The 25057-nt window shown below is 40.5% G+C and overlaps 1 protein-coding gene across 3 annotated transcripts in view; it reads right to left on the bottom strand.

Moving 5' to 3' along the window:
- Positions 1-24851, bottom strand: part of ITK (IL2 inducible T cell kinase) — a 63143-nt gene extending 38292 nt beyond the window's left edge. Inside the window, exons 1-4 of one of the 3 annotated variants that reach the window (XM_073890542.1) lie at positions 24562-24637; positions 13394-13481; positions 3366-3470; positions 1202-1283 (exon numbers count right to left, since the gene is read on the bottom strand). Coding sequence is in view for 2 of the 3 variants with exons in the window: in XM_025867150.2 (XP_025722935.1) it covers positions 1202-1283; positions 3366-3470; positions 24562-24699 (325 nt within the window). In the remaining variant the exon portion in view is untranslated. Of the gene's footprint in view, positions 1-1201; positions 1284-3365; positions 3471-13393; positions 13482-24561 lie in introns of all 3 variants that reach the window. The other 2 variants (XM_025867150.2, XM_025867151.2) reach the window with 2 other exon arrangements.
- Between the last annotated feature and the right edge of the window lie 206 nt (positions 24852-25057).

The raw sequence follows: 25057 nt of genomic DNA on the forward strand, positions 1-25057 counted from the left end.
ACACAGTTGGAGTCCCTTTGATAACTTTTTACTTTAATGTTTATACCGAGCTCCATGAGTTGAGAGCATTTTCCAGCTTACCCAGCATTGGCCCTTTCATACCCCATTTGAGACAACGACCTTGGAAGAAAATAAGAACTGTATTTTTATTCCCATTTTTCAGATAAAGGCATCATGGCTCCCAAGATTCTAAATGGTTTGCTTACTCTTCGTCCTTACAGCTACTTAGAGACAGATTAATATCTGAACCCAGTTCTCCTGTAAGGCTTTGGGCAAAATAACAGTACCACCGATTGAGTGCTTTCTTTGGGTATGGTTCTAAGTGTCTGACATGTCTTAACACGTTTAATTCTCACAATAACCGTGTGACTGATTGTTATTAGTCAGAATTTATAGCTGAGGAGATGGGAGACCCTGGAAGGTCGAGGAACTTGTCCCAGGTCACAGACTAATAATTGGCAGAGCTGGGATTTTCACCTTAGGAGCCTGGCTGCACCTCTCACGTATACCCAAACACTGTGCTGCTTCTAATGATGCTGTCAGGGAGGCAAGCCTAAGAAATACCCTTCCTGCTGATCTGAAAACCTTTAAAGCTAGCTAACATTTATTGGGTGACGACTCTGGGCCAGGCTAGTTCCAAGGGCTTTCCTTGCAGCAGTTCTGGAGGCAGGTACTATTATTATCATTCCCTCCTTCTTTCCTTTTTTATAGATGGGGAAACTGAAGCACAGAGCAGCTGAGGACGTTGCCCACACACACACGGCTAGTAAGTAGCAGAGCCGGGATTCAAACTCAGGTCATCCAACTCGAGGACCCATCCTCTTATTCTTCACACTAGACCAGGAGTGGGCAAACTTTTTCTGAAAGGGCCAGATAATAAATATTTTAGGTTTTGCTCACCAGCAGGCAAAATCAATATGTTATGGAGGTACTTCTCCAATCCTTTAAAATGGGACCATTTAAAAATACAAAGACAATCCTTAGCTCAGAGCCTTATGAAAACAGGTGGTAGGCTGGATTTGGCTGACCTTACACTGTACTGATTGTTGCCCCTTGGGCCCAGGGTGAAAAGCTGGAATCCAACATGACCACCAAAAGCAAGAAGTATTTGTCCACCCACTGCCCTTTATCTTACTGTGGACCCCAAGCCTGCTAGAGGATCAAGGAATTTCAGGGAGCCATTGGCAAGGAGAGTAGTTACCTTCTTTAAGGGCCAGAACCCAGCGCTGCCGGCTCTCACGGTCTGGAGCAAACACATACAGGAGGTAGTTGTCATGCACAACCTGGAGATATACACAGAGTCCAGGGTGAGCCGTGCACCCAGAGCAGGCCCATCTAGCGTAGGGAGCCAAGAGTGGGGCCTCAGGTGTTTATTAATTAAAGGCAAACATCTGGGTGATTAGGAGATCAGTGTCCTTTTTATCCAGATATTTGAATGCTGTGCAGACACAGGGTGTATCTCCACAGCTCAGACTATTTGTCTGAGAATCCATGTTACTAGTAAGTCATTGCTAAATTAAAACAGTGGGACAAAAACCTCTCCATGTGATAGCATATTTATTTCTCTTATTAACTTTTAAGTGATTAAAAAAATCTTTCTGGCATATGAAAGAGTAAAAAAATTAGATGAAAAATGTATAATCGAGATTTTAAAAACTTATTTTGAAATAATATAAGACACCCCAGTGGTTCCATAAATAGTACAGAGTTCCTGTGTTCTTTTCACCCACCTCTCCTTAATGATAACATCTTATCACATAACCATAGTATAGTTTCAAAACCAGGAAATTGGCATTGGTCCAACACTACTAACTAAAGTACAGATCTTCTTTGAATTTCACCAGTTTTTTTTCATGTACTCTGTTTTTTTGTTTGTTTTTTGTTTTTTGTGTTTTTGTTTGTTTTTAAGTAGGCTCCATGCCCAGTGTGGAGCCCAGTGCAGGGCTTGTACTTACAACCCTGAGATCGAGACCTGAGCCGAGATCAAGAGTCAAATGCTTAACCAACTGAGCCACCCAGGTTCCCCTTTAATGTACTCATTTTTTTTTAAGATTTTATTTATTTATTTGAGAGAGAGAGCACACAAGAAAGTGAGCATGAGCGGGGGCGGGGGTGGGCAGAGGGAGAGGGACAAGCAGACTCCCCACCGAGCAGGGAGCCCAACGTGGGGCTCTATCCTAGGACCCCGAGATCATGACCTGAGCCAAAGGCAGACATTTAACCAACTGAGCCACCCAGTGTCCCCTAATGTACTCATTTTTAATTGGAATTTTAATGATAGGAAAATACATGTTATTCATTTTACTTGCATTACTAAAAATTTCAACTCATGGAGGTCAACTTTCTAGTAAGAAAAGAGTCCTTTTCTGTGTCACATTAAAAACGGAATATTTACCTCTCAAATTGCCAAACAGGAACTGTACCCTAGAATGTACAAGGAGATATCCGCTGCGTCAGAGTCATAGATGCCAAGAGTGAGGACAAGAATTGGACAATGTCATGACCTAAAGACAAATGATAACCTCCACCAGCTCTGTCCAGTAGGACTTTCTGCAATGGTGGAAATGTTTTATAATCTGTTCTGTTCAACACACAGCTATTGAACATGTGAAATGTTCATTCATTCAGTGTGGCTTAGTGTGACTGAGAAATTTTTAATATTGTTTAATTTAAATATTAAACATCCACATGTGGCTAGTGGCTACTGTGTTGGATAACACAACTCTAGCTAGTTCTGAGATTATAAAATTTGAGACTTTTTGTCCCAGAACTTTCAAACAATTTGTAATCAAGTACTACAATCTGTTGCCTCAAAACATGAGTAAATTGTACTTAAAGAATATTAGCTTTGGGGCCATTGATAGTTTTTTTTCCCTTCCTCTAGGAGCAGAGAATTGGGATTTTTGTTGAGGTAGGAAAGACATGAGAGTAAGGGAAATGAGGAATGAAAACTTTTTCAAGATTTTATGCTCTTTTTTTTAAAGATTTATTTATTTATTTGACAGAGAGAGACACAGCGAGAGAGGGAACATAAGCTGGGGGAGTGGGAGAGGGAGAAGCAGGCCTCCTGCTGAGCAGGGAGCCCAATGCGGGGCTTGATCCCAGAACCCTGGGACCATGACCTGAGCTGAAGGCAGACACCCAATGACTACTGAGCTGCCCAGGCACCCCTATGCTTTGTTGAATAGAATGAATGAATGAATGAATGAATGAATGAATGAAAGAACACAGCAGCTTTGTTGTGGGCTTAGTAGATCTAACTATAGATCAGAGTCTCCCTGTCCCACCTTCTAATAAAATGACTGAGGATTTCAACCATTGTCCAAGAAATGGGGAACTAGTTCCCTCAGGTGTAGTGGACTTACCTGAAATGGATATTTATAGTGGCATGGGATACTAATGTCACTTTTCACAATCTCAACACATTTGATTCGGGACAGTTCAATGGAGCCCTTCAATGTACGCTTTTTCTGTGGGGAAAAAAAGCATATTCTACTTAAAGAAGAGAGCAGACAGTATTTTTGTCCAGGTTGTTTATAGAAATCCACTACTAGATAAGATCCATTAGCTTTGTAAACTAACCCCCCATATATCCAGAAGCTACTTCTTGGCCCTCTGTGCCTCAGAGAGACGTTCTGAGCAGATTCCTGGGACAACATGCCCTGTGAATTGTCTCCTGATGGGGTGACTGATTTTTACTCATTGAGCCTTGGTTTCTTATATCTCAGTGACCTTCTGACAAATAGCAGCATTGTAGCTAGGGTGGGGAATGCAGTATGGAAACCGACTACATGTGCCCATTCTCTCTGTTTTGTGCCAATCCATTGCCTGGCCTGGATGGTGATATATACCTTTAATGGCACCTTTCTTTTCTGCATCTGGTTTCTCTAGGTCCCTTATATTTATCAACAGTCCCACAGTGACATACCTGTAGGACATTCCTGACTCTGCTCTATAACTATCTCCTCTTTACACCCCCATCATCTTACTGGCTTCATGTCTCATTTCCTTGGACATTTGCTAGGTTTATTTCCTTGGTAATTAATTTACATTACAGTCACATGACGGTTATGATTTATAATGATGTTACATGTTACTCAATTCTAAGGGTCCTTGTACTTGGAGAGTGGATCCCAGGGGATGTCACCCAATGGGATAGATTCTACTGTTAACTATCAGGCTCCAGGGCTAGTTAGGGAAAAGCTTTTGTGGAGCAGAAGCCTTTCACAAGTGCCTACAATTACACTTTCATTGATAATAGAGTTTAATTCAGCTATGGAACCAGCTGCAAAACACTGCATTACACCTTATCTTTTAGAAAGAGGTAGCAAATGGTAGTGAATTGGAAAAAAGGTTGAAAAGGACTAGGTTCAAAGTTGGTTTCTGTTTCCTTATTGATTTTCTGTCCGGATGATCTATCCACTGAAACAAGTGGGGTATTCAAGTCACCTACTATTATTGTATTACTATCAATCTCTCCCTTTATGTCTATTACTATCTGCTTTATGTATTTAGGTGCTCCAGTGTTGGTTGCATAGATATTTACAATTGTTATATCCTCTCATTGTATTGGTCCCTTTATCATTATGTAGTGTCCTTCTTTGTCTTTTGTTACCATTTTTGTTTTAAAGTCTCATTTTGACTGATACAAGTATTGCTACTCTGGATTTAGGGGTGTGTGTGTGTGTGTGTGTGTGTGTGTGTGTGTGTGTGTGTGTCCATTTGCATAGAATACCTTCTCTCCTCCCTTCACTTTCAGTCTGTATACATCTTTGGGTCTGCAGTGAGTCTTTTGCAGGCAACATATAGATGAGTCTTGCTTTTTTTTTATTTTGTCCCCCTATGTCTTTTGATTGGCGCATTTAGACCATTTACATTTAAGTAATTACTGATAGGTGTGTACTTATTGCCATCTTCTTACTTGTTTTCTAGGTTTTTTTTTGTAGTTCTCTGCAAAGTTGGCTCAACCTCTAACTAGCTCTGTGACTTTGGGCAACTCATCTCACCTCCCTGAACTTTAATTTTTATATCCACTAAGTGAGGATATATTTAATGCCTACCTTTGAAAGATTAGAGAATGGACATATGTAAACAAATTACTTGGCTTATAACAGGTGCTCTCAATAAAGAGTACTCTCCCAGTTAAAGAGGTTAACGAAGTCCTAACTATGGTAAGAGAGCCATGACATCATAAAATTCTCCAGAAGTGAGCTCAGTTTGTACTTCCTATTTTTTTTTTAAACCCAGCCTGGTTGCTGGTCTTTGCTGGGGCCAGAACTGAGATGAAAAAGGTCAAGATGTGAAAAGTATCCCTATCAAATACAGGGATGCTTTGCGGTGTTTCTTTTTAAGTTTTCTTTCTAAAAACTACTTTATTCATTTTTGAAAGTACAGAAATTATCCATGTTCATTGTAACAAATAACATGGAAGTATGTTAAGAAAATATTTATAGTGTCATTCCACCCTTCTCCACAACCTTGAGGTAGCCAAGGTTAACCATTTGGAATGCATTTGTCCTTCCCACACACATTTATAGGATATATACAAACAAAAACAATCATCTGCTCCACACAGTTGTCTACAGCTTGCTTTTGTAATCTAAGGATGTATTAAAAGGCCAGTTTTCCCTTAAAAACCTCTGAAAACATGTATCCTTTGAGCTCAAAATATCTTCTCATTTGGAGCCTTCCACAGCTAGAAATACATGGCTTGGTTCTGCCCATAATCATAGTTCTTTAGGATGGTTAATCTGTTTTTTAAAAATAGAAGAGCACAAGGGAGCCGCCTTTCAGCAACCTTCTGCCACTGTGGGTAAACAGGGAGTCTGCACTTTGAGGTTATCTTGTTTTTTGACCTCTGTTGCATTATTTCCTTAGTAGTATACATAGTAAAATGCAACAAAAGGCTCATGGCAGTAATAGGACAACTCTGTTTGCAAGACATGTTTATCCTTGGAAGCCACTAAGTCCTGCCCTCCCTGAGAGTGAGACCAGGACATCTATCACCATATTCTTAAGGCATAGTGACAGGCTACAACAGGTGCTCAGTCAGAATGATACGAATGAAGGGCACTATGCTGAAACACAGTTTAAACAATCTCAGTCAGATTTAAGGCTAATGCATTTAACTCTTCAGGAACTATTTACTGGGGGCCAGCTATAAGCTAAGTGCTGTTCTGAGAGCAAGAAATAGAGAGATGAACATGGTAGATCTTCTCGCGGAGCTCACAGTCTTGTTGAGAGGGCAGACAATATAAACAAGTGCCATAAAGAGAATAGAACAGGTTGATGTGACCAACTTGTGGATAGGGCAGGCCTGTCTGGGGAGAGGGCCTATGAGCAAAGATCAGGGAGTTGAAAAGGCACCAGAGATGATGTCTGGGGGTGTGGGGGTGGGTAAGCACCCTACACTGAGTTCACAGCAAGAGCAAAGCCCTAAGGTAGCGAAGTTCTGGATATGTATTAGTTGTTAATAGCCTAGGATCATCATAATCAGGGTACAAAATGGAGGTAAGTATTAACCAGAGTTGTGAGTAGGGATAAAGATTCTGTGTGATGTTCTAAAGCCATGCTGTCCAAGAATAGCAGAATGGGAACCATATATGTAACTTAAAGATTTCTAGTAGCCACACTACAAGGAATGAAAAAGAAACAATAAAATTAATTTTAAGAATATATTTGTTTACCCTATTATATCTAAAGTATTATTTCAACATGTAATCAACATAAAAAATTAATGAGATACATTATTTTTTGTACTAAGTCCTTGAAATCGTGTATTGTAGAAGATATCTCAATTTGGACCCACCACATTTCAAGTGCTCAGCGGCCACACATCGCTATGGCTCCATTATTGGATGGTGTGGCTTCAAGATATCCAAGGAGGGCTTCTCCTCTAACCTCAGATTATCTCTCTTAATCTCTTAATATTCATTGACTTCAAACATGGGTTTTAAGAGACACTGTGTTAACAGCCTGTCAGGTGAGCTGGCTATTGGGTTTGTTCTTCTGTTGGAAAGGATTTCATGTTCCACCATCAAAACTCACTCTTTTTCTTAAATGAGTTCCCTGAGGTGGGTTGTCTTCAAAGTTCACAAGATCTGATACGTGGTAAACAAGAGTCCAGCTGTGCATCCCCCCAGCTGGGGACTGGGGAGTAGCCGGTCAATGAGCTAAACACAGTTCCATCTCTGAGAAATGGTGATTGCCTGTAATCATCCCAAACAACTGTGCTATTTCTGAAAAATGCCAGGGTAAACTTTCCAAGGAAACCACACAAGAGCCATCAGGAAAAGAGAGACACCAAGTAAAACCTGCTCTCATTCTTACTTGTCATTCCATCCTCACTTGGCCTTTGTCTCTTTTCTTGGCCATGTTCAAAGCTACACTGTCTTCATATTCCAAAGCTTCCGCCTGGACACCTGATATGTGTCAAACACAACCCAACAAGATGCTAGTGTCTACATATTTGCACAAAGGCAAGCTTGTACACGCAGCTTTTATATCCCCTTTCTTTTTATGCTGATATATTATATAAAATAGAATTTTGGACTGTGAGTTTCAAAGAGAGAGGCAGGGAACAAAACCAAAATGAAGGACGATTCACATTTTTGAGCACATCTTATACTTCAGGCACTCAACAGGCCAGCGCCCATTTGACCTATGATCTTGCAAAGTACCATTGCCCCATATTGCAAGTGAGGACCTTGACGTTCAGAAAGGCCAAGTCTCTTAATAAGTGGACTGGAAGGCTACAAGCTCAAGTCTATGACTCCAGAGCCTGAGCGCTTAACAACTATGTTTCATGGCTCTTGCACTTGCCCCGACTTTCCATAGGAGATTTTCATCCCCAGACTCCAGCTGAACAATCAGTTGCATGCTCTATACTCTGAGCTGTGGTCTGGCAGACATTTGTCTGTGCCCTCTTTGGTCGTGCAATGCTTATGCTGGATTTGAAAGGGGGAGCACATTCTCTGTTTCCTCAGAATGATAAGTCCACTTTACTCCTATTAACATTGGCTCTTTTGCTGCTTGGCTAGTCCAACAGATGTGTCACTGAGAAGCTAGGTATTTGATACCTAAGAAAGAAGATATCGCCACCCTCCTGAAAAACAGCCGAATTTCACCTTTTTGCTTTGGAGAGGCAGAGTGGGAGAGGATTGGAACTTTCAGGTCCGGTAGACCTGCATCCGCCTGACCAGCTGTGCAACCTGAGGCAAGTGTCTCAACTTCTCAGTTGCCTTGTTTAAGTGAGAATGATCATAGTCCCTGAATCATTGGGTTAATTTAGAGGACTTAAAAAAAAACCCACATAAACCTACTCACAAAATAAACTCATTCAAATGCTAAGCCAATCACTCAAGTGTTATTTCCTTTCCTTCTCCAAATACTGTACATAAAATAAGACCTTGTTCACTTGTCTTTATGTGTCCACATTTTGGGGGGTGATTTTCTTTTGGGCAAATATGCAACCAGGAACCACCATTTGGGAGGGGCAATGTTAATTTTTAACTGGCAATACTGGTGATTTTGACATTCTGGAGTCATTTGTTTAATTTGTAATTATTTGTAAAATCAAGCCAAAACCACGAAAGGGGCCTATTTCCTGGTCTTCCCGACTATGTTACATTTGCTCTCAGAGGGCTTTTGCTTTCTGCTTTTCCCCCACTTGTCAAAACCTTCCCCAAATAGCCATTCACTAAGGGTTTAACTTACTGAAAGAATAAAGCTTGGCTTGTTTCAGAGGAGTTTGGATTAGGACCGATATTAGAGACTGAAGCCAAGAAAGACCTTCAATAATGGAATTTCAGGCATTAGCTGTATTTTTCAAAAGGGAGTGATGCATTTTAGACTTTTCCAGATCACACTGTAAAAGCAGCCACATACTGCCTTAATCAGAGTTTCTTTATGATTGGAAAATCTTTCTGGTGATGATTCTAACAAAGGAATTTCAAATATTTTGCTCAGTGCCTCTTCTGGCCTGTAGTACATTGAACAAATCTGAAATCACACAATGACACAATTTTTTTTTAAAGGTTTTTTAATTTATTTTACAGGGAGAGACACAGTGAGAGAGGGAACACAAGCAGGGGAGTGGGAGAGGGAGAAGCAGGCTCCCCACTGAGCAGGGAGCCCGATGTGGGGCTCGATCCCAGGGCCCTGGGATCATGACCTGAGCCGAAGGCAGACGCTTAACGACTGAGCCACCCAGGTGCAATTGAAGTTAAAACCGATGTCCAGTGAAATGAAACTTAAGTGACTGATTTGGAGGGTTGTCCCCTTTCCAACACACACAGCAGAATGCCAGTTCTAAAATGGGTTTTAGGGGTCTTCCTGGATTCTAGTTGCATCTTCTCTGCAAAACATGCTCAAGGTAGCCCATGAATTCACTCCCAGTCTCCCAACTCAACAGAAGTCTTTGATGACAAAGGGGACCTCGTGCTGCAGGGGAGAAAAGCAGAGATTCAGGGCTTGCAAAAGTCATGGTTTGAATCTCTGGGGTGACAAGTAGCACAGGGCAAGTCGTCTCAGTTCTTTGGGCTTAGCTGTCTTTGTTCTTCCTCGTTCTTTTAGTTCTTGAGGAGTCATGGGTTTGCTGACAGCCGCCGTGCAGGGTCACTGGGACCTGAGCTACGGAAAGGCACCCAGCACATTGCCTGATACCCAATAAAGATGTGATCATTACTGTCTCAATGGAAAAAGTAGCATCTTCTAAAACACCAGGGCAATTTGGGATTAGCTGTTGCTGGCTCCTCTCTTCCCCTAACCCATATCCACAAAACTTTGCAGTTCTGGGAGAATCTGGAGCTAAGGGGGCAGATTTTGAGGCTCCTGGGCTGACTTAAAGTCAGGGAACTATGATCCATCCCACACCTGTCTTCTTTTCTTTCCTCTTTTCTACAAGCCCTTTTAGTCATAGCTAAACCAGAGTCAAATGGCTTTCCTCACCTCAGCTTTTTGCAATGTGGTTTTTGATGAGGCTGGTTGTACTGTGGGGAAAACACTCTAACTTCCCTTAAAGTCTGCCGTCTTGTCAGTAGTAGCACCCTGACTACTCAAGAGGAAAAAGTGGGGATTTTACTCAAAAAAAGAAGAAAAAGCAAGAAAAGAAAAAAAAAGATAATGGACTATACTCTCATATAGTTTCCAGTGGGAAATTTGGGATCCTTTCTTAAAATTATGAATGTATTTCTCACAAGATGCTATTAAGAGCAGACATTGCAGCAATGGTTCTGGTGTCTGGGAGTAGGAAGTAGAAAGAGAGCTTTGCTTTTTACCTAATATCCTTCTATACTGTTTCACTATTTTGCCCTGAATATATATTTTTTATTGTATTTAAAAACAGTAATACTCTTGGAGCGCCTGGGTGGCTCAGTCGTTAAGCGTCTGCCTTCAGCTCGGGTCATGGTCCCAGGGTCCTGGGATGGAGCCCCGCATCAGGCTCCCTACTCAGCGGGAAGCCTGCTTCTCCCTCTCCCACTCCCCCTGCTTGTGTTCCCTCTCTCTCTGTGTCTCTCTCTGTCAAATAAATAAATAAAATCTTTAAAAACAAAACAAAAAAAACCAGTAATACTCTTAATAGTAAGAAAGAGAGAAAGAAAGAGAGAGAAAGAAAAATTTCCCTTATAGGATTTATCCTATAGAAACATTTGTTCAAAATACATAAAGATGTAGGGAAAAGGATTTCACAACAGCATTATTTATTTCACTAAACCCTAGAGAAACTTAAATATTCACCAATAGACAAATGGTTAAATTACTTATGGTTCATCTATCCTGTGACTACTCTGTAGCCATTAACAAAGAGAAAGCAATTTATACAGAGGAACGAAAATATATACATTAACTGAAAAAAGCAGGTTTAGAGCCATAGATGGAGCATCATCTCATTTTTGGGAAAAGAAATAATAAAACATATTATTTATATTTATATTATATTTATGTTTACATTATATTTATAATAGTATATGCAAAACTCAAGGAAATAATACAAAAGGAACACTGCTAATACCGGCTCTCACTTGTGGGTGGCACTACGGCAGACTTTCCCATGTAAATTATGTATTTCTGTAATATTTGAAGCTTTTGCAGTGAGCATGTAAATTTACTAAACAGAAAAATGAAAATAATATTTTAAAGCAGTTATAAATTTAAAAACAAAACACTGTACAATAGCCTTGGCAGATGACTATGGGAGAGGGCTGAGAGGTACACGTCGAATGCTGGCTGTGCAAAATGATGTAGCTCTTTGCCTTTGTGACTTCCTGACCCCATTAGCAGTAAGTGGCAGCTAGGCAGCACCTGTCACCTGCTTTTCTATATCCATGGCAGTTCAAGTTCATGACAGGTCCTCTCATCTTCTTCTTGAGTGATAGCCATTTTCTCCGTAGATTCTAAAAAGGCAACTCTGTACATTTATGTGGGTATATTTATCTTAGAAGTGAAGCAATAATTCAAGAATAATTTCCAGGCCTGTTAGTTAAAGATATTAGTGATCCTAGCCTTAAAAAAGCATGTTTGTTTAGCTTTGCTTTCAAAGGGAAGCAGAGAGAAAAGGAGTTTTGTAGAAAGTAAGAGCAAGAAGTGAGTGCTATATGCCAGGGTGAAGTAGATCCTCCAGGTGCCCTGCACATTTTGTCTCTGCTCTGTGAATGCTCTTTCAAAACCTTCCTTCTTTCCAGAATAGGCTCTGTGGGTTTTTAATGAGTTTGAAAGAGTATGTTTTTCCATATACCTTTCAAACATTGGAGAGTCAGTAGTCAAAGCATATAAATTAATAACTTCACAGCGTTTCAGAAAATAACCCTAGCACAAAGGAGATGCTCAATCAATATTTGTTAATTGGTTGATTGAAGGAACAACAGGTAAGGATAAGTGTGCAGCAGAAATGATGAGTATGAACCCTATGACAAAACTTTTAATAGAGATGGTTTGAATAAGATTTCCAGAATGATTGGCCGGTGGATACAAATCTCTCAACAATGAAAATGTAGGTCAAAACTAGTCTGCACAAAGGAATGAACTAATAAAGAGCTCCTACAAATTACTAAGGAAAATACTAACAAGATTATAGAAAAACAGGCAAAAGGAATAGAAAGTGTTCTTAAATATATGAAAAAATGCTCAAACTTACTACAAAAACTTAAATGCAAATAAGTTATATACCGAGATACCATTTTTTAAACCTGTCAGACTTGCAAAGATCAAAACATATGGTAATGGTGTTGGTGAAGTTTTGACAAAGCAAGCATCTCACATGTGGCCCTGGGGAATGTTCATTGGCACAACTTCTTGGAGAATAATTTGGTCACGTTCAATAAAATAACAGATGCAAATATCCTTTGACACAGCAATTCCACTTCTAGAAAGGTCTTCTATAGACCAAGGCTTCTCAACCGTGGCACTATTAACATTTTAGGCTGGATAATTCTTTGTTGTGAGTTTGTCCTGTGCCTTGTAGGATGCTTAGCAGCACCCTGGGATCTGCCCAAAAATGTCAGCACTCCCCTCCCCAGTTATGACAACTAAAACATTTTCCAGACATTGCCATTGATGGGCGAAATCACCCATTATGGACATATTGACATAGAAAGTAACATACAGATGAGGTTATTCATTCCTCATCATTTGTAATGAAAAAAAAATTGGAAAACAGACTACATGTCCAACATTAAGATAACTTCTTATCCATTCAATGAAATATTATGCCACCACAAAAAAAAATGAAGAAGCTCTTTGTATATAGGTATGGTTTGTTTGATCTTTAAGAAGATTGCTAACAAACCAAAAGAAAGGCTAAGAAGTGTGTGTAGAGTATGCCATCGTTATATAAAAAGGAGGAAAAGAAGAATATCTGTATTTACAAAAATGTGCATAAGGTATCACTGGGAGAACTGATAAGAAATTGATTATACTGATTGCTTTCAGGCCATGAAATGCTGTAGCTTAGGACAAGGGTGGGAGTCGGCCCTTGACTAACATTTTGTGACTGTGTTTAAAACATTTATGTGAATGTATTATCTATTCAAGCATTTTTTAAAAAATTAGTCTGTATTTTGCAGAAGATGGTCTAATAAAAGTGGCTATTCATACAGAGACCTGAGATCCAATAGGCATAGAGGCAAGGGGGGCTAGAGTTCATTCCACTGACAGTTCTGTTTTGTGAACTACTATCAATTTACAACACAGAAGAAAGCAATGTGGACAGCAGTAACCTAATGTCATTGAGATTTATAATGGACTTTTCAAAAATTATACCAGCTTTCTCTTGAATTCAGAGGAATTTGGGGGTCAGACATTTGGGGCAGGAGCCTCCCTTGCCCCTGAGTAGCAGCTTTCTAGGTAGAGCAGGGGGGCTGAAAAGATCTCTTTCGCCTGTCTCTTCCATGCTCACCTTTCCAAGTGCCCTGGTCTCTATGGATGCACCTCCGTGTCTCTAAATGTCCAGTGGGTTATTACATTTCACTCTCTGAGCAGACTGTCTGTTATTTAAAAGCAAAGAATCATGAAAGGTGATTCATGTTTTTATTCCATGGATTCAGTATTTCCAGTCTTCAGTTTGCAACCCACCCACGAAATTTCCACCGTTATGTGGTTCTACCAACGAGTACCATATACTTAATGCTATTATTTAAATGGATTGATTTTTCACTTCAACAAATTTATTCTAATTTATTCTAAAAGAAAGTTTTAAATTTATTCTGAAAGAGGGTGCCTGGGTGGCTCAGCTGGTTAAGCGACTGCCTTCGGCTCAGGTCATGATCCTGGAGTCCCAGGATCGAGTCCCACATCGGGCTCCCTGCTCAGCGGGGAGTCTGCTTCTCCCTCTGACCCTCTTTCCTCTCGTGCTCTCTGTCTCTCATTCTCTCTCTCTCAAATAAATAAATAAAATCTTTAAAAAAATAAATTTATTCTGAAAGAAAGTTTTAAAGCACCACCATACATTTAAAAATACTTTCCTAAAGTGAATTGTAATAAACGTATAACTATTAAATTAAAACTACATCAAAACCAGATTTGCCCATGTACCATCTAGTGTGCACCTTGTGGATCACTGTACCTGAAATTGGCCATAGCACCAACTGTGAAGAGGGGATGCATTTGGTGTTAGAGCCCTCAGTCTCACTTTCTGGGCCCCTGGTCCTGGCTTGTACCCCTATTTGGTGGTCTTTCCTGTATACCCCTCTGGGTATGCATTCCCAGAATGTTATTCTAAGAAAGTGCTCAATGAGGGGTAGCCGTTATTATGATTATTGAGTCTGGTAAACTAAACAGTGCTGAGGCTTATACAGTGTCTTTCTTTGGCAGAGGTCACCCCAGGAGCAGAGCCTCAGGTTTACAAGTTCATGAGCGCATTTTGGTCAGCCCACAGAGGCCAGGTCGACAGAAGCACTCTCTGCAAAGTCACAGGAGACTGGTGAATTCACAAAGTCTCAGCGACAAACAGAATGGCCAAGATGCTTGTTTCAGTTTTGCAGAGAATTCTCACGGAAGGAGATTCTACTTGGGCAACCAAAGTGATACCAGAAAAACACATGTTAGCAGGATCAAAGTATAGGGAATTATTGTAGCCCAAGGCGAGATGCTGCTTTTACACTTACTACCACTACTGTGACCTTGGGTGAATTTCTTAACTTCTCCATGTCTCAGTGCTCCCTCTCTAAGACAGAATATTACTTTTATCTTCTTCAGGGAACTGTGAAGATTACATGAGGAAAGTTGTAAGAATGTGTTCAGTCCTCTCCTTGCGGTGATGCTGGTTATGTTGTTGGTGATAATGTTGTGCTGTCATTCAGGTGAGCCTGGGGGTCCCCACCCAGGACCTCCATTACACAGAGTTGGAAATTCACCAATGAAATCTTTGCCCCAACTCTCTCTTCTCAGCCACGATGGTTTCTATTACACGACTTCTCAAACACAAACAAGCTTAGATTTGAAAGTACCCATTGAAGAACATTTAATCCAATTTTTATTATTTGTCCCAGATGTGTGGCCTAGTAAAACATAGTTAGCCTCTCTAAGCCTCTCCTTTCTCATCAACAAAAATGGGGATCTTTTGCAGAGGAGGAAGTTTTTGGCACTCCTTAAATCCTGCTCTATATGTGGTGGGTTCATCTACATATATATAAGACTGACTTTAAATTAAATCATCTTATCCGTGTATAAAATATGTATCTTCCCTCTCTCTCACCATCACATTCAAAGCCTATAAAAATAGTGCTCTTGCAAATCACCACAACAATGGGATTCTTTCATTTTCATGGATTCCTTCTTAGAAGCATAGTCTTCTTTAAGGGTTCTGGCAACTTGTGGTGGCCCCATGCATTGCTTTAATTTCTGTAAGATGATATAGCAGCAAATGATAGAGGACGTAAAATATCTTATCCTATGACACAGTTGTCCCACACGCAGTACTAGATCGTAAGGAGCTGATTTTAAAAAGGAGACAGTTTTATGTTAGGTATAGTACTATTTTTCAGTGTTCTCACCATACCTGGAAACAACCTGAATGCCAAAGAATAGAGGATAAGTTTTCATCAATTTATTCAGGTACATAGAATAGATAAGTATATCTCCAAAGCGAACTAATTTGATCACGACAAAAATCATATGCATGAGAAAATGATTACTTTGGAGACCACATAGATATGTAGAAATGTGTCTATAAAAGAACAAATGAAGAAAGTAGAATATAAAATTGTCATGCATTATGATTATAATTACATGAAATTTATGTCTACACAAGAGCAAAGGTCATTCCCACAGATATTGTAAGTTGATGTCTTTAGACAAAAGAGTCACAGAGAACCCTTGGGTATAATTATTTTATTAATTTTTGAAAAATAGTGTGGGGATATGAATGTTTGCTGCTCTGTCTCTTGTGATTAATCAAAGTGGATTTAACTGATTCTAATCTGTCCTCAGTCTTTGCTGTTAATGGCTGCCTGAACTCAGTGCTGGACCCTAGGTCCTCAGTGTTGGTATACCAAGCACCTTTCCATCAAAGCACAGAGTAGGATGATTCCAAAGTATCCCCAGAAGAGGGATATTTGTCTATAAGATGTCAACAGGAACCCCTGTCTTGAACTCTGTATGTTCAAGTCTCTGTTCCTCACATAGGCCAAACTCTTTCCTAATTCAGATTCTTTACACGGTCAGTATCCTCTGCCTGAAATGCTTTTCCCCATTTCTTCCTATCACTGGATCTTTCTCATCCTTCAGGCCTCAGCCTGGATATAAATTCCTTTTCTGGCCACCTTTCTTCCCAACTCAGCCCCAATTACTGCTTAGTCTTTCCACAGAACCTACCACCATCTATATCTGCCCCATGTATTTATATACTTCCTTGTTGTCTGCCTTCTCCCCTAGCATGTAAGCTGGGGAGGGCAGACACCTTTTCTCTGCCACTTACCACTGTACTCCTAGCACCTAGCCCAGAGCCTGGCCCATAGTAGATGCTAAGAAACGTTTGCTGAACAAATGAATGAATCTTTATATACTAAAAAAGAAATGTTTCCTTGATACAGTTTTAGGTTTAAAATAATAATAATAATACTAACTTTGGCACAAATAGATATAGTTTAGGGGGGTAAAGTCCTATATTTGAATTTTCTATCATAAGCAGGTATAATTTCTGTGACTTTTTAAATATCAGAAAAGGAAAATATCATGATAAGCTTGCTTATAAATACCTTTATGTTAGTGGGAATTATATGATGACATAAGACTTTGGATCAGGTTCTTATTTAATTAAAATACTGACAAATTTACTGAAATTTCAAGGACCTGAGCAGACATTGGATCTAAAAAGGGAATTTTAGAAGGGGGGGAATCTAAGGGGGAGACAAACAACGAGAGGCGATGGACTCTGAGAAACAAACTGAGGGTTCTAGAGGGGAGGGGTGTGGGGGGATGGGTTAACCTGGTGCTGGGTATTAAAGAGGGCACATATTGAATGGAGCACTGGGTGTTATACGCAAACAATGAATCATGGAACACTACATCAAAAACTAATGATGTAATGTATGGTGATTAACATAATATAACAAAATAAAATAAAATAAATAAAAAGAAAATTTTATATGCATGGAAAACCATTTCAGAGCTTCTATTTCTGTCCCTGGATCACTTTAGGTGAAGACCCATAGTGTCATGAAGTCAAACCCAGACTGACCTCTGAACGAAAATTAGGTCCTGGAAGATTTACTTTTTCAGTCAGCCTAATACCTCATGGAGTAGAAGAATTTATTACTAGTTGGTTAAGGAAATGGAAAGATGAGGATTTACTCTTTGGCACATGAAAACTTGAGAAAAGCTTTAAAATGGTTTTCTGCAGGGTCCATTTCTGAGTTTAATGAAGACGTCCTATTTTACGTGGACCTCATACCTCAAGACACTGAGCTCTTGGGCTTTCCAGTTAAACCTTCCTTCCAGACCAGCATTCCAGACATTTACAGTATTGCTCTGTGGCCTATTTTTACTGCAAAGACTGGATGACGGATACACCACTCCCTGAACAGTAGGAATCAAATTTAATTTTAATGTGGGAGTATTTGCCTCCAAAACAAAAACTCTCTATCCACTGGCTTTCTCCTTAAAACATCAACATCACATCATAAAGGCAAAGCCAATTCACAAAGAAAATCCATTAAGGTGGACATTGAAACCGCACATTTTTCGTCTTGAGTGGCCTGAATTACAAAGTACTTCGCTTTGGATCCTTACTTCCCTTGGCCTCGCTACACATGACCCACATTTTTTAGCTCCCCGATGCTCTTCTGAATTCAATTTGACTTTTGTGACCTTTGTTTTTTCCCTGGGTATTTATTGACCACTTGACACTTACTGTGTGCCCCACACTGTTCTAGGTGTTTGTTGGTGATGCAGTGATGAGCAAGGTCCTCCAGTGGATGCACAGACAGAAAATAAACAGGGAAGCACATCAATAAACAATAAATATGTGCAGATGCTGATGTATTGACGTATCTATGTACTTAGAAAAGAAAAAACAAAACAAAACAGGATCCCGAGAAAATATTTAAACAGACAGAAACAATACAGAACCAGCCCTGCAAAAAGCCTGGGGTGCTCCTGACCACAGGAATAACAAATGCAAGGACCCTGCACTTGTATGCCCTGGAGAGTGAGCAACCCCAAGTGTACCCCTCACTTGCCTTACTCTAATTCTGGCCGCGTCCAAAGGCCCTAGAAGAAGCGTGAGCTTGGAGTGTTCAAGGCTCAGAAAGAAGGCAGATGTGGTAGAAGCCTGCAGGATAAAAGGATTGTGGTGTGAAATGAAATAGGAAAGGCAAGTAGGGACCCCTGGATGAAAAGTCTTGTAGGCTGTAGCTGAGGATTTAGTTAAATACGCTAAACTAAACAGCCATGGAAGGCTTTAAAGTCGGGCGTAAGCCCAGATTTATCATTTTAGAAGATCATTCTAGACGTTCTAGATGGATAATAAATTGTACGGAGCCTCAAGTGTCAGCGAAAGCCCAGCCAGAAGGCAACTCAATCACGCAGGAATGAGATGGAGAGACTATAACTGATGAAAATCTCAAGCAAAAATGCTCAGGTAGCTTTAAGAATATTATTGGCAAAGAGTTTAGCTGTAGAGGGGAAGGAAGGGTAAGACAGTGAGGAGGAAAAAGGAGAACAGAGTGCTTTGTTCTCCTAAAAAGAGTGTGTGTGTGTGTGTGTGTGTGTTAGGGGTGGAGGGCTGGCCCACCTGCTGGTTCCTACATGTGCCTCTCTGACTCAACTCTTAAAATTCCAACCTCCTGAAGCTTCTTCTTCCTCTTTCAAGGCTAGGCCATGAACTTCTACCTCCAGGGAGTCTTGTTTACTTACTCCTACACCAAGGACTCTTCTTTTTGAAGTCCTTTTTAACTTGCTTTGTTCTCTAGTCCTTTGGAATTGAGCTCTATTCTGTTAGGGGTTCATTTGTGTAACTCTAACCTCTCCAATGGTATCTATCCCTCATGTCCTTGCTCTTTCCCTCCTTTTCTTCCACAAATAATGAATGAGTGAGTAGTATTTGCCAGGCACTGTTATAGACACTGGTGATGCCATCTTCACCAAATTGGGTGCTGGACCTCATAATGCTTATTATAATCTAAAGGAGAGTGGGGGAATGATATTAGCACAATAATCACTTTAACAAATGGGTATTGCAACTCTGGGATGTGCTCTGAAGAGAGGGTAGGGATGGCTAAGGCAGAAGATAATAGGAGTAGATGACCTAGTCCAGAGAAATCAGGGAAGGCTTTCCAAGCAAGTGACATTCAAAACGGGGGCCTTAAAGTTGAAGGAAATCTAATGTAGTTGGATCCCACAGAGATGGGAGAAAAAGGGACATGAGTTGATATGGAGGACGGCCTGTGATTGATGCTGGGGCTGGGGCAGAGAGGGTGCAGGAGACCATTAGGAGGTGGTAGCAGTCCCAGGTGAGAGATGCTGGCAGCTTTTATGGGGAAGGTGACCATAGAAAATGGAGAGAAGATTCTAGAGGAAATTTAGGAGACAAAGCTTGCCACAACTCTCATTTCTTTTTGAGCACATAGTGGGGCTCCCTGAGAAATGAAGACAAAGATTTGTCCTGGACTATGTGTGGAAATGATAGAGCTCATAGCATGTGTCACTGCAGAAGATCCATGCCCTGGCTTGCTGATTTTCAGGACCGCCCTTTCCACTGAGGACTTCAGAGCAAGAAGGCATTGCACACTCTGCAATAACCCGGGGAAGGCCACAACTCCCCATGGGTCATGGGTCGCTACTGCTAATGGTAAAAAGCACCATTTATCGGAGGGGGGGGCGGGGTGTAGGCCTTAGAGATATATGGCAGTTATTTAAATTCTTCCAACACAGAAGTTATTGAAATTTTCTTTGCCTCTGCTACCTGCTCTGTAAATTAGGGTAATAGTACTTCCTAATTTATAGGGTGGTAGTAAGGATTAGATGAAAATAATCCACATTTAGCACAGTGACTGATACCTAGTAAGTGTTAAGTAAATATTAGTTACTATTATTATTGGAATAATGATAACCTCCCTCTCATTAAAAGGAAGCAAGATGAAGACAGAATGTTTAATCATTACAAAAAATGTAAATAGCTTTATATAGAGTCACATGGCCTTAAGCAACCTACGCAAAGCTGCATAGCTTATAAGTGGGGAGCTGGTCTTTGACCCAGATGTGCCTGACACCTGAAGCTATGTCTTTGACGGATGTGCAAGGAAAAGAGAAGAAAAGCAAAGAAAGGGGACCATCTCCCCATCTGCCATCTTTAATTTAAGAAGGATGCATGTTCCAAGAGATGTTTCTGCTGCTAGATCAGACCGCAGGCTAACGGGAAGAGTCCGTGCGGAGTGGAGACCCTTGACCAAACACTGACTAGCACGTGGCCTTGACAGTTTATCCTGCCCCACATACATGGAATGGCTCCCACACACTTGTGAGCAGCACAAGCTTGATCCCGAAGGTGCAGAGACATTAAAACAGGGAAAGCTTTGCAGTTCTCCTGAGGGTCCTTCCGAAGATTGAGGTGCTACCAGTAGGGCCAAGCTTTTCACATGCCTTTCTCATGAAATACTCAACATCGCCTGAGGTAGGTAGGATCAGGGTCCTCACTTTACAAATAGCAAACAGAGGCTTAGAGAGGTTAAATACCTTGCTTGAGATCCACATCCAGAAAGTGATAGAGCTGGAATTTGAATCCAGCTCTAGCTGGCTATACTGGCCTCACCAGTCAGTGATGCTTGTCCCCATCTATGCTGCCCCTTCCATCCCATGCTTACTGGAAGGACCCAAGGCCCTCCATTTCTCTTTGACCCCTGGAAAGGGTCTGGTCTCACTCATGAGCAATGAGGCATGTTGCCCAGCCGGTGATCACCTCTCTGGACATCATTTGCTTATAAAGCTGCCCAGTGGTGTGTTGGAGTTGGCTTGCTGTGGCCCAATGGGGCTGATGGTTAAATTTTGAGGAATTCTGGGAGCCAGTAGATATCACAACAGTAGTTTGAAATGGGCCATGATGGGAGTATTTACACCAGAGAAATCAGCAAACACTATGGACTGTGGCTCCCTGATACTCTCCGCCACAACGACCAGCACAGAGTTTTAAACCTTCACCAGGACACTACGGGGCCCTGATCTCATTGTCCTCTGCTAAAGAATGCCAGGCATCACAGACCACTTGGCAAAGAAACTGGCAGGCACAGGGTGGTGTCTGCAAGTATGCCTGCCAGTGAGCCAGGACCTGCCAACTGCAGGCTTCCTTCTGGCCCACTGCAGCATGGTGAAGGTGCTTCCTGGCTCCACTGAAGATGCTTGCACATTTCACTACCAGACACCAGAACCAAATCCGTGTTAAAATAAGAGGCTCCATCAGGATGGATGTTTAGACATATGGATATTTAAAGTTAGAAAAAACATACTTTATGTGCAGGATTACAGAATTTTTTTCTGAGCAGGTAGGATTATTTTTCATATGATGTCATAAATCCACAGAATTTTAAAACTGCAAGGAACATAATTTTACAGATAAGAAAAGAGAAAAAGAAGCTGTGACCCCGAGAGGGACAGTGGTTGGCTCAGCATGCCACATTGCATCATGCATACATGTCTCTCTCCACAGACTTGGCGTTTAGTCACCAAATAGAAAGAACCCAGGCCCCTGATGTTAGCCTGACTTTGAAGAATACTTTAATGTTTTCCTTCATCTGAAAATGAGTATGTTATGCCACCCTGCTTGCTCCTTCAGAGACATGATGATGTTACAAATAATGGCTACTTTTTACTAGGTGCTTATTAGGTGCTTACTAGGTGTCAGGGCTTATGCTAACTACTTCATAATTAAGTTGAACTCTATGAAATTGCTAATATCTGGCCTTTTTAAAAAAGATTTTATTTATTTATTTGACAGAGAGAGACACAGAGAGGGAGGGAACACAAGCAGGGGGAGTGGGAGAGGGAGAAGCAGGCTTCCTGCGGAGCAGGGAGCTGGATGCAGGGCTTGATCCCAGGACCCTGGGACCATGACCTGAGCCAAAGGCAGATGCTCAACAACTGAGCCACCCAGGTGCCCCAATATCTGGCCTTTTTTGATCTACTGAGTAGTAATTTCAAATAGTTCAGTCTAAATGCATTCTATCTGTTAATCTTTACCATATTCTCATGAAATGAGTACTATTATCACACCCACTTCACAGATGATAAGACTAAGGCTTTAATTTTTTAAAAAACGTTTCTTCCCATAAGCATTATGCTATTGTTACCTATAGGTGATATGTACTGCGCACTTGTGTGCAAATCAATGGCTCTAAACAATGGAACATACATAGGGTATGAATAGTAATAGCTCACATACCTTACTTCTCAGTGACTTTGGATAAATTTCTAACTAATGATTTTTATATTTGAAGAAATGCTTTTATCAATGTTGTATATGAATATAAGCCATAGGCATTAGAAAACAAAAAAATTGATGTTTGTGCACTATGTATCTACTATATCCCATATGGAAATGTTAGGAACTATAGCTTAAGGTTCCCCAGAATTAAGCGTCCCGGAATTTTTTTTTTTAATACTTAAATGAATAAGTGAGGTGCACCTGGATGGCTCAGTTGGTTAAGCGTCTGCCTTCGGCTCAGGTCGTGATCCCAGGGTCCTGAGATTGAACCCTGCATGGGGTTCCCTGCTCAGCGGGGAGCCTGCTTCTCCCTCTGCCCCTCCCCCTGCTTGTGCTTTCTCTCTCTTCCTCTCTCTCAAATAAATAAATAAAATCTTAAAAAAATAAATGAATAAGGGAGTGATTTTACAACATTGCCTATATGCAAATTATAACCAATAAAATTCGGAATCAAGACCATTTGGTTGTGTGATTATTTGCAAATAATATTGTACTAAATTCACAACCAAACAGCCCACAAACAGCAACACTGCTCAAAAATAATCAATACTAACTAAAGCTGATGATACCTGGAAAACAAATGTCAGGAAAATGAATTGGAGAGAGCTGTAAAATGGGCTTTGAAAAAAATATTTAAAAGAAATGACTGCTCTTTCAATATGAAACAAGAAGTTCTAGTATCACAGGAAGAGAGAAAATTGACCGATGCCATGTGATTTATCAGCTGTGTATGATAAGTCCTCCAAGTTGACTGCTAACCCTCTGTTAACTTAGTCAACAAATACTTACTGAGTATCTAGCAAAGGGCCCCAGGCCATAAATAATTCCATATGCCTTCAGATTGATTACTGACTGTTTTCAATATGAGTCTGCTGAAGATGAGCATGTCTAAACCTCTAAAGAAGAAGCAGTCTGATTTCACCTGCAACATCCATAGGCTCCATACCCAGCCTGGCCTCCTTCAGGGCTCCATTTCATTGAACACTTCAAACCCTGCTCTCAAAAGATTCCAAACTCATGCCAAAACCTACCAAGTCAGATCCCAACAAGGAATGGGGATGCCTTTGTCTCTAAGTGACCACCAAACACCTAATGTCACTTCCCCTTCAGTAAAATATCAGTGAAAACCCGTGCTTTCCCTCCCTAATGATGGAAAAAAATAATACAATGACATAGTAAGAAGTCACACACATGCTTTGAAAATTTGCTGAGAAGGGCTCAACAGGTGCTGGAATTTTTAAAGAAGAAAGGAATGTTGTAGGTAGTATTTCCAGATCTTTCATGTTGGAAAGAATCTGATGCAAAAGGTAGAGATATTTGCCCAGCTCAGTCACCTGGAGAGGAGTAGAGTTTGGTCTAATAACAGTATTATTATCAGTGATAATAAGGGCAACAGGAACAATCGTTAATAGTATCACTGATGTTGTGGAATATAAGAATATCTCTAGGAATATAAAAAAAGACTGACCTAGCTAAACAGCTGTACTCTTCTGGATAAGAACCCCTGGTCTATACTGTATAACACTGTGACAGCCCCTGTCTCCTGCCAAGTTTTCCAAGGGATAAAGAGCTTTACCATTGGACCTTGCAAATTTTAGATGATTAAATGCCCGGGGAATATTATTCCAAGATATTAAGTGAGTAATGACCATTGGGACAAACAGAATTAAATTAATAAAAACATTGACACTGAACTTATCACTTAACCATTCCAAGTATCAGTTTCCCCCACTATAAATTAAGGAAACTGGGCTAGATCATCCATCCCTTAGGTCCCATTAAATGCTAATATTTTATTAATCTATGTCCCATAAAATCTAGTATATTTCAGATGAAGTTCAAATTCTATCCAATCATAACACTTGCTACATAAAATATTATAATTTTAAATTAAACTTAAACTTGTAGGAAAAAAACACTAATGAATATTAAACTTATTCTTTTGCAGATTTTAGAACTAAAACCACCTATACAACCACCCCACCTCTGGACTTTTCCCCATTCTCTTCTGATGACTCTTATTGTTTTTTAACAAGCATGTCTGTGCCTCCTTTGGCTTTACTTTATTCCACGTATATCTTCATAATTCAGCCCACCCTAAATAAAAAAAAAAAATACTGTTTAAAAAAAGACAAGACAAAGCGCTCACATACCCCATGACGGTTCTCAAAGTACGCCAGGCTGGTTTTGGTTAAAACAAAGAAACGGACTTTGAAGTTTGAGGGAGAAGTTCTTCTTTTTTGTTGTGATTTCTTGATGAGCTGTTCCTCCAGGAGGATGAAGTTGTTCATGATCCAATTCTTGGGAAGTGATGCACCTTGGGCATCACCCCGTGGCACGGCCAGTGGAGACCGCCTCGGGCACAAGGCACACGCTCGGGAGGCAGTTGATTTTCAGAGAGCTGTTAAAAGGCCTCTTGCCTTCAGTGTTATCTTTCGATCAGTGTTCAGTCAACAATGTGGAGCTTCTCCTCTGATGTCAAAGGCTATAACCACATCCTTTCGAAATTCACAAAACTAAGAGATGTATGTAAAATCTATACATACCCTTTGCTGTATGGTTTGGAAATGATATATGAAGACTCTTAGACTCAAAATGATGGGAAGCATTAGAGTTTCATCTTTACAGTCCTTGGGTTAGCCCAGCTGA

Source organism: Callorhinus ursinus, unplaced genomic scaffold, assembly GCF_003265705.2.
Source record: "Callorhinus ursinus isolate GAN/ISIS: 27379988/994484 unplaced genomic scaffold, GSC_fseal_2.0 scaffold3, whole genome shotgun sequence".
Classification (NCBI taxonomy): Eukaryota; Metazoa; Chordata; class Mammalia; order Carnivora; family Otariidae; genus Callorhinus; species Callorhinus ursinus.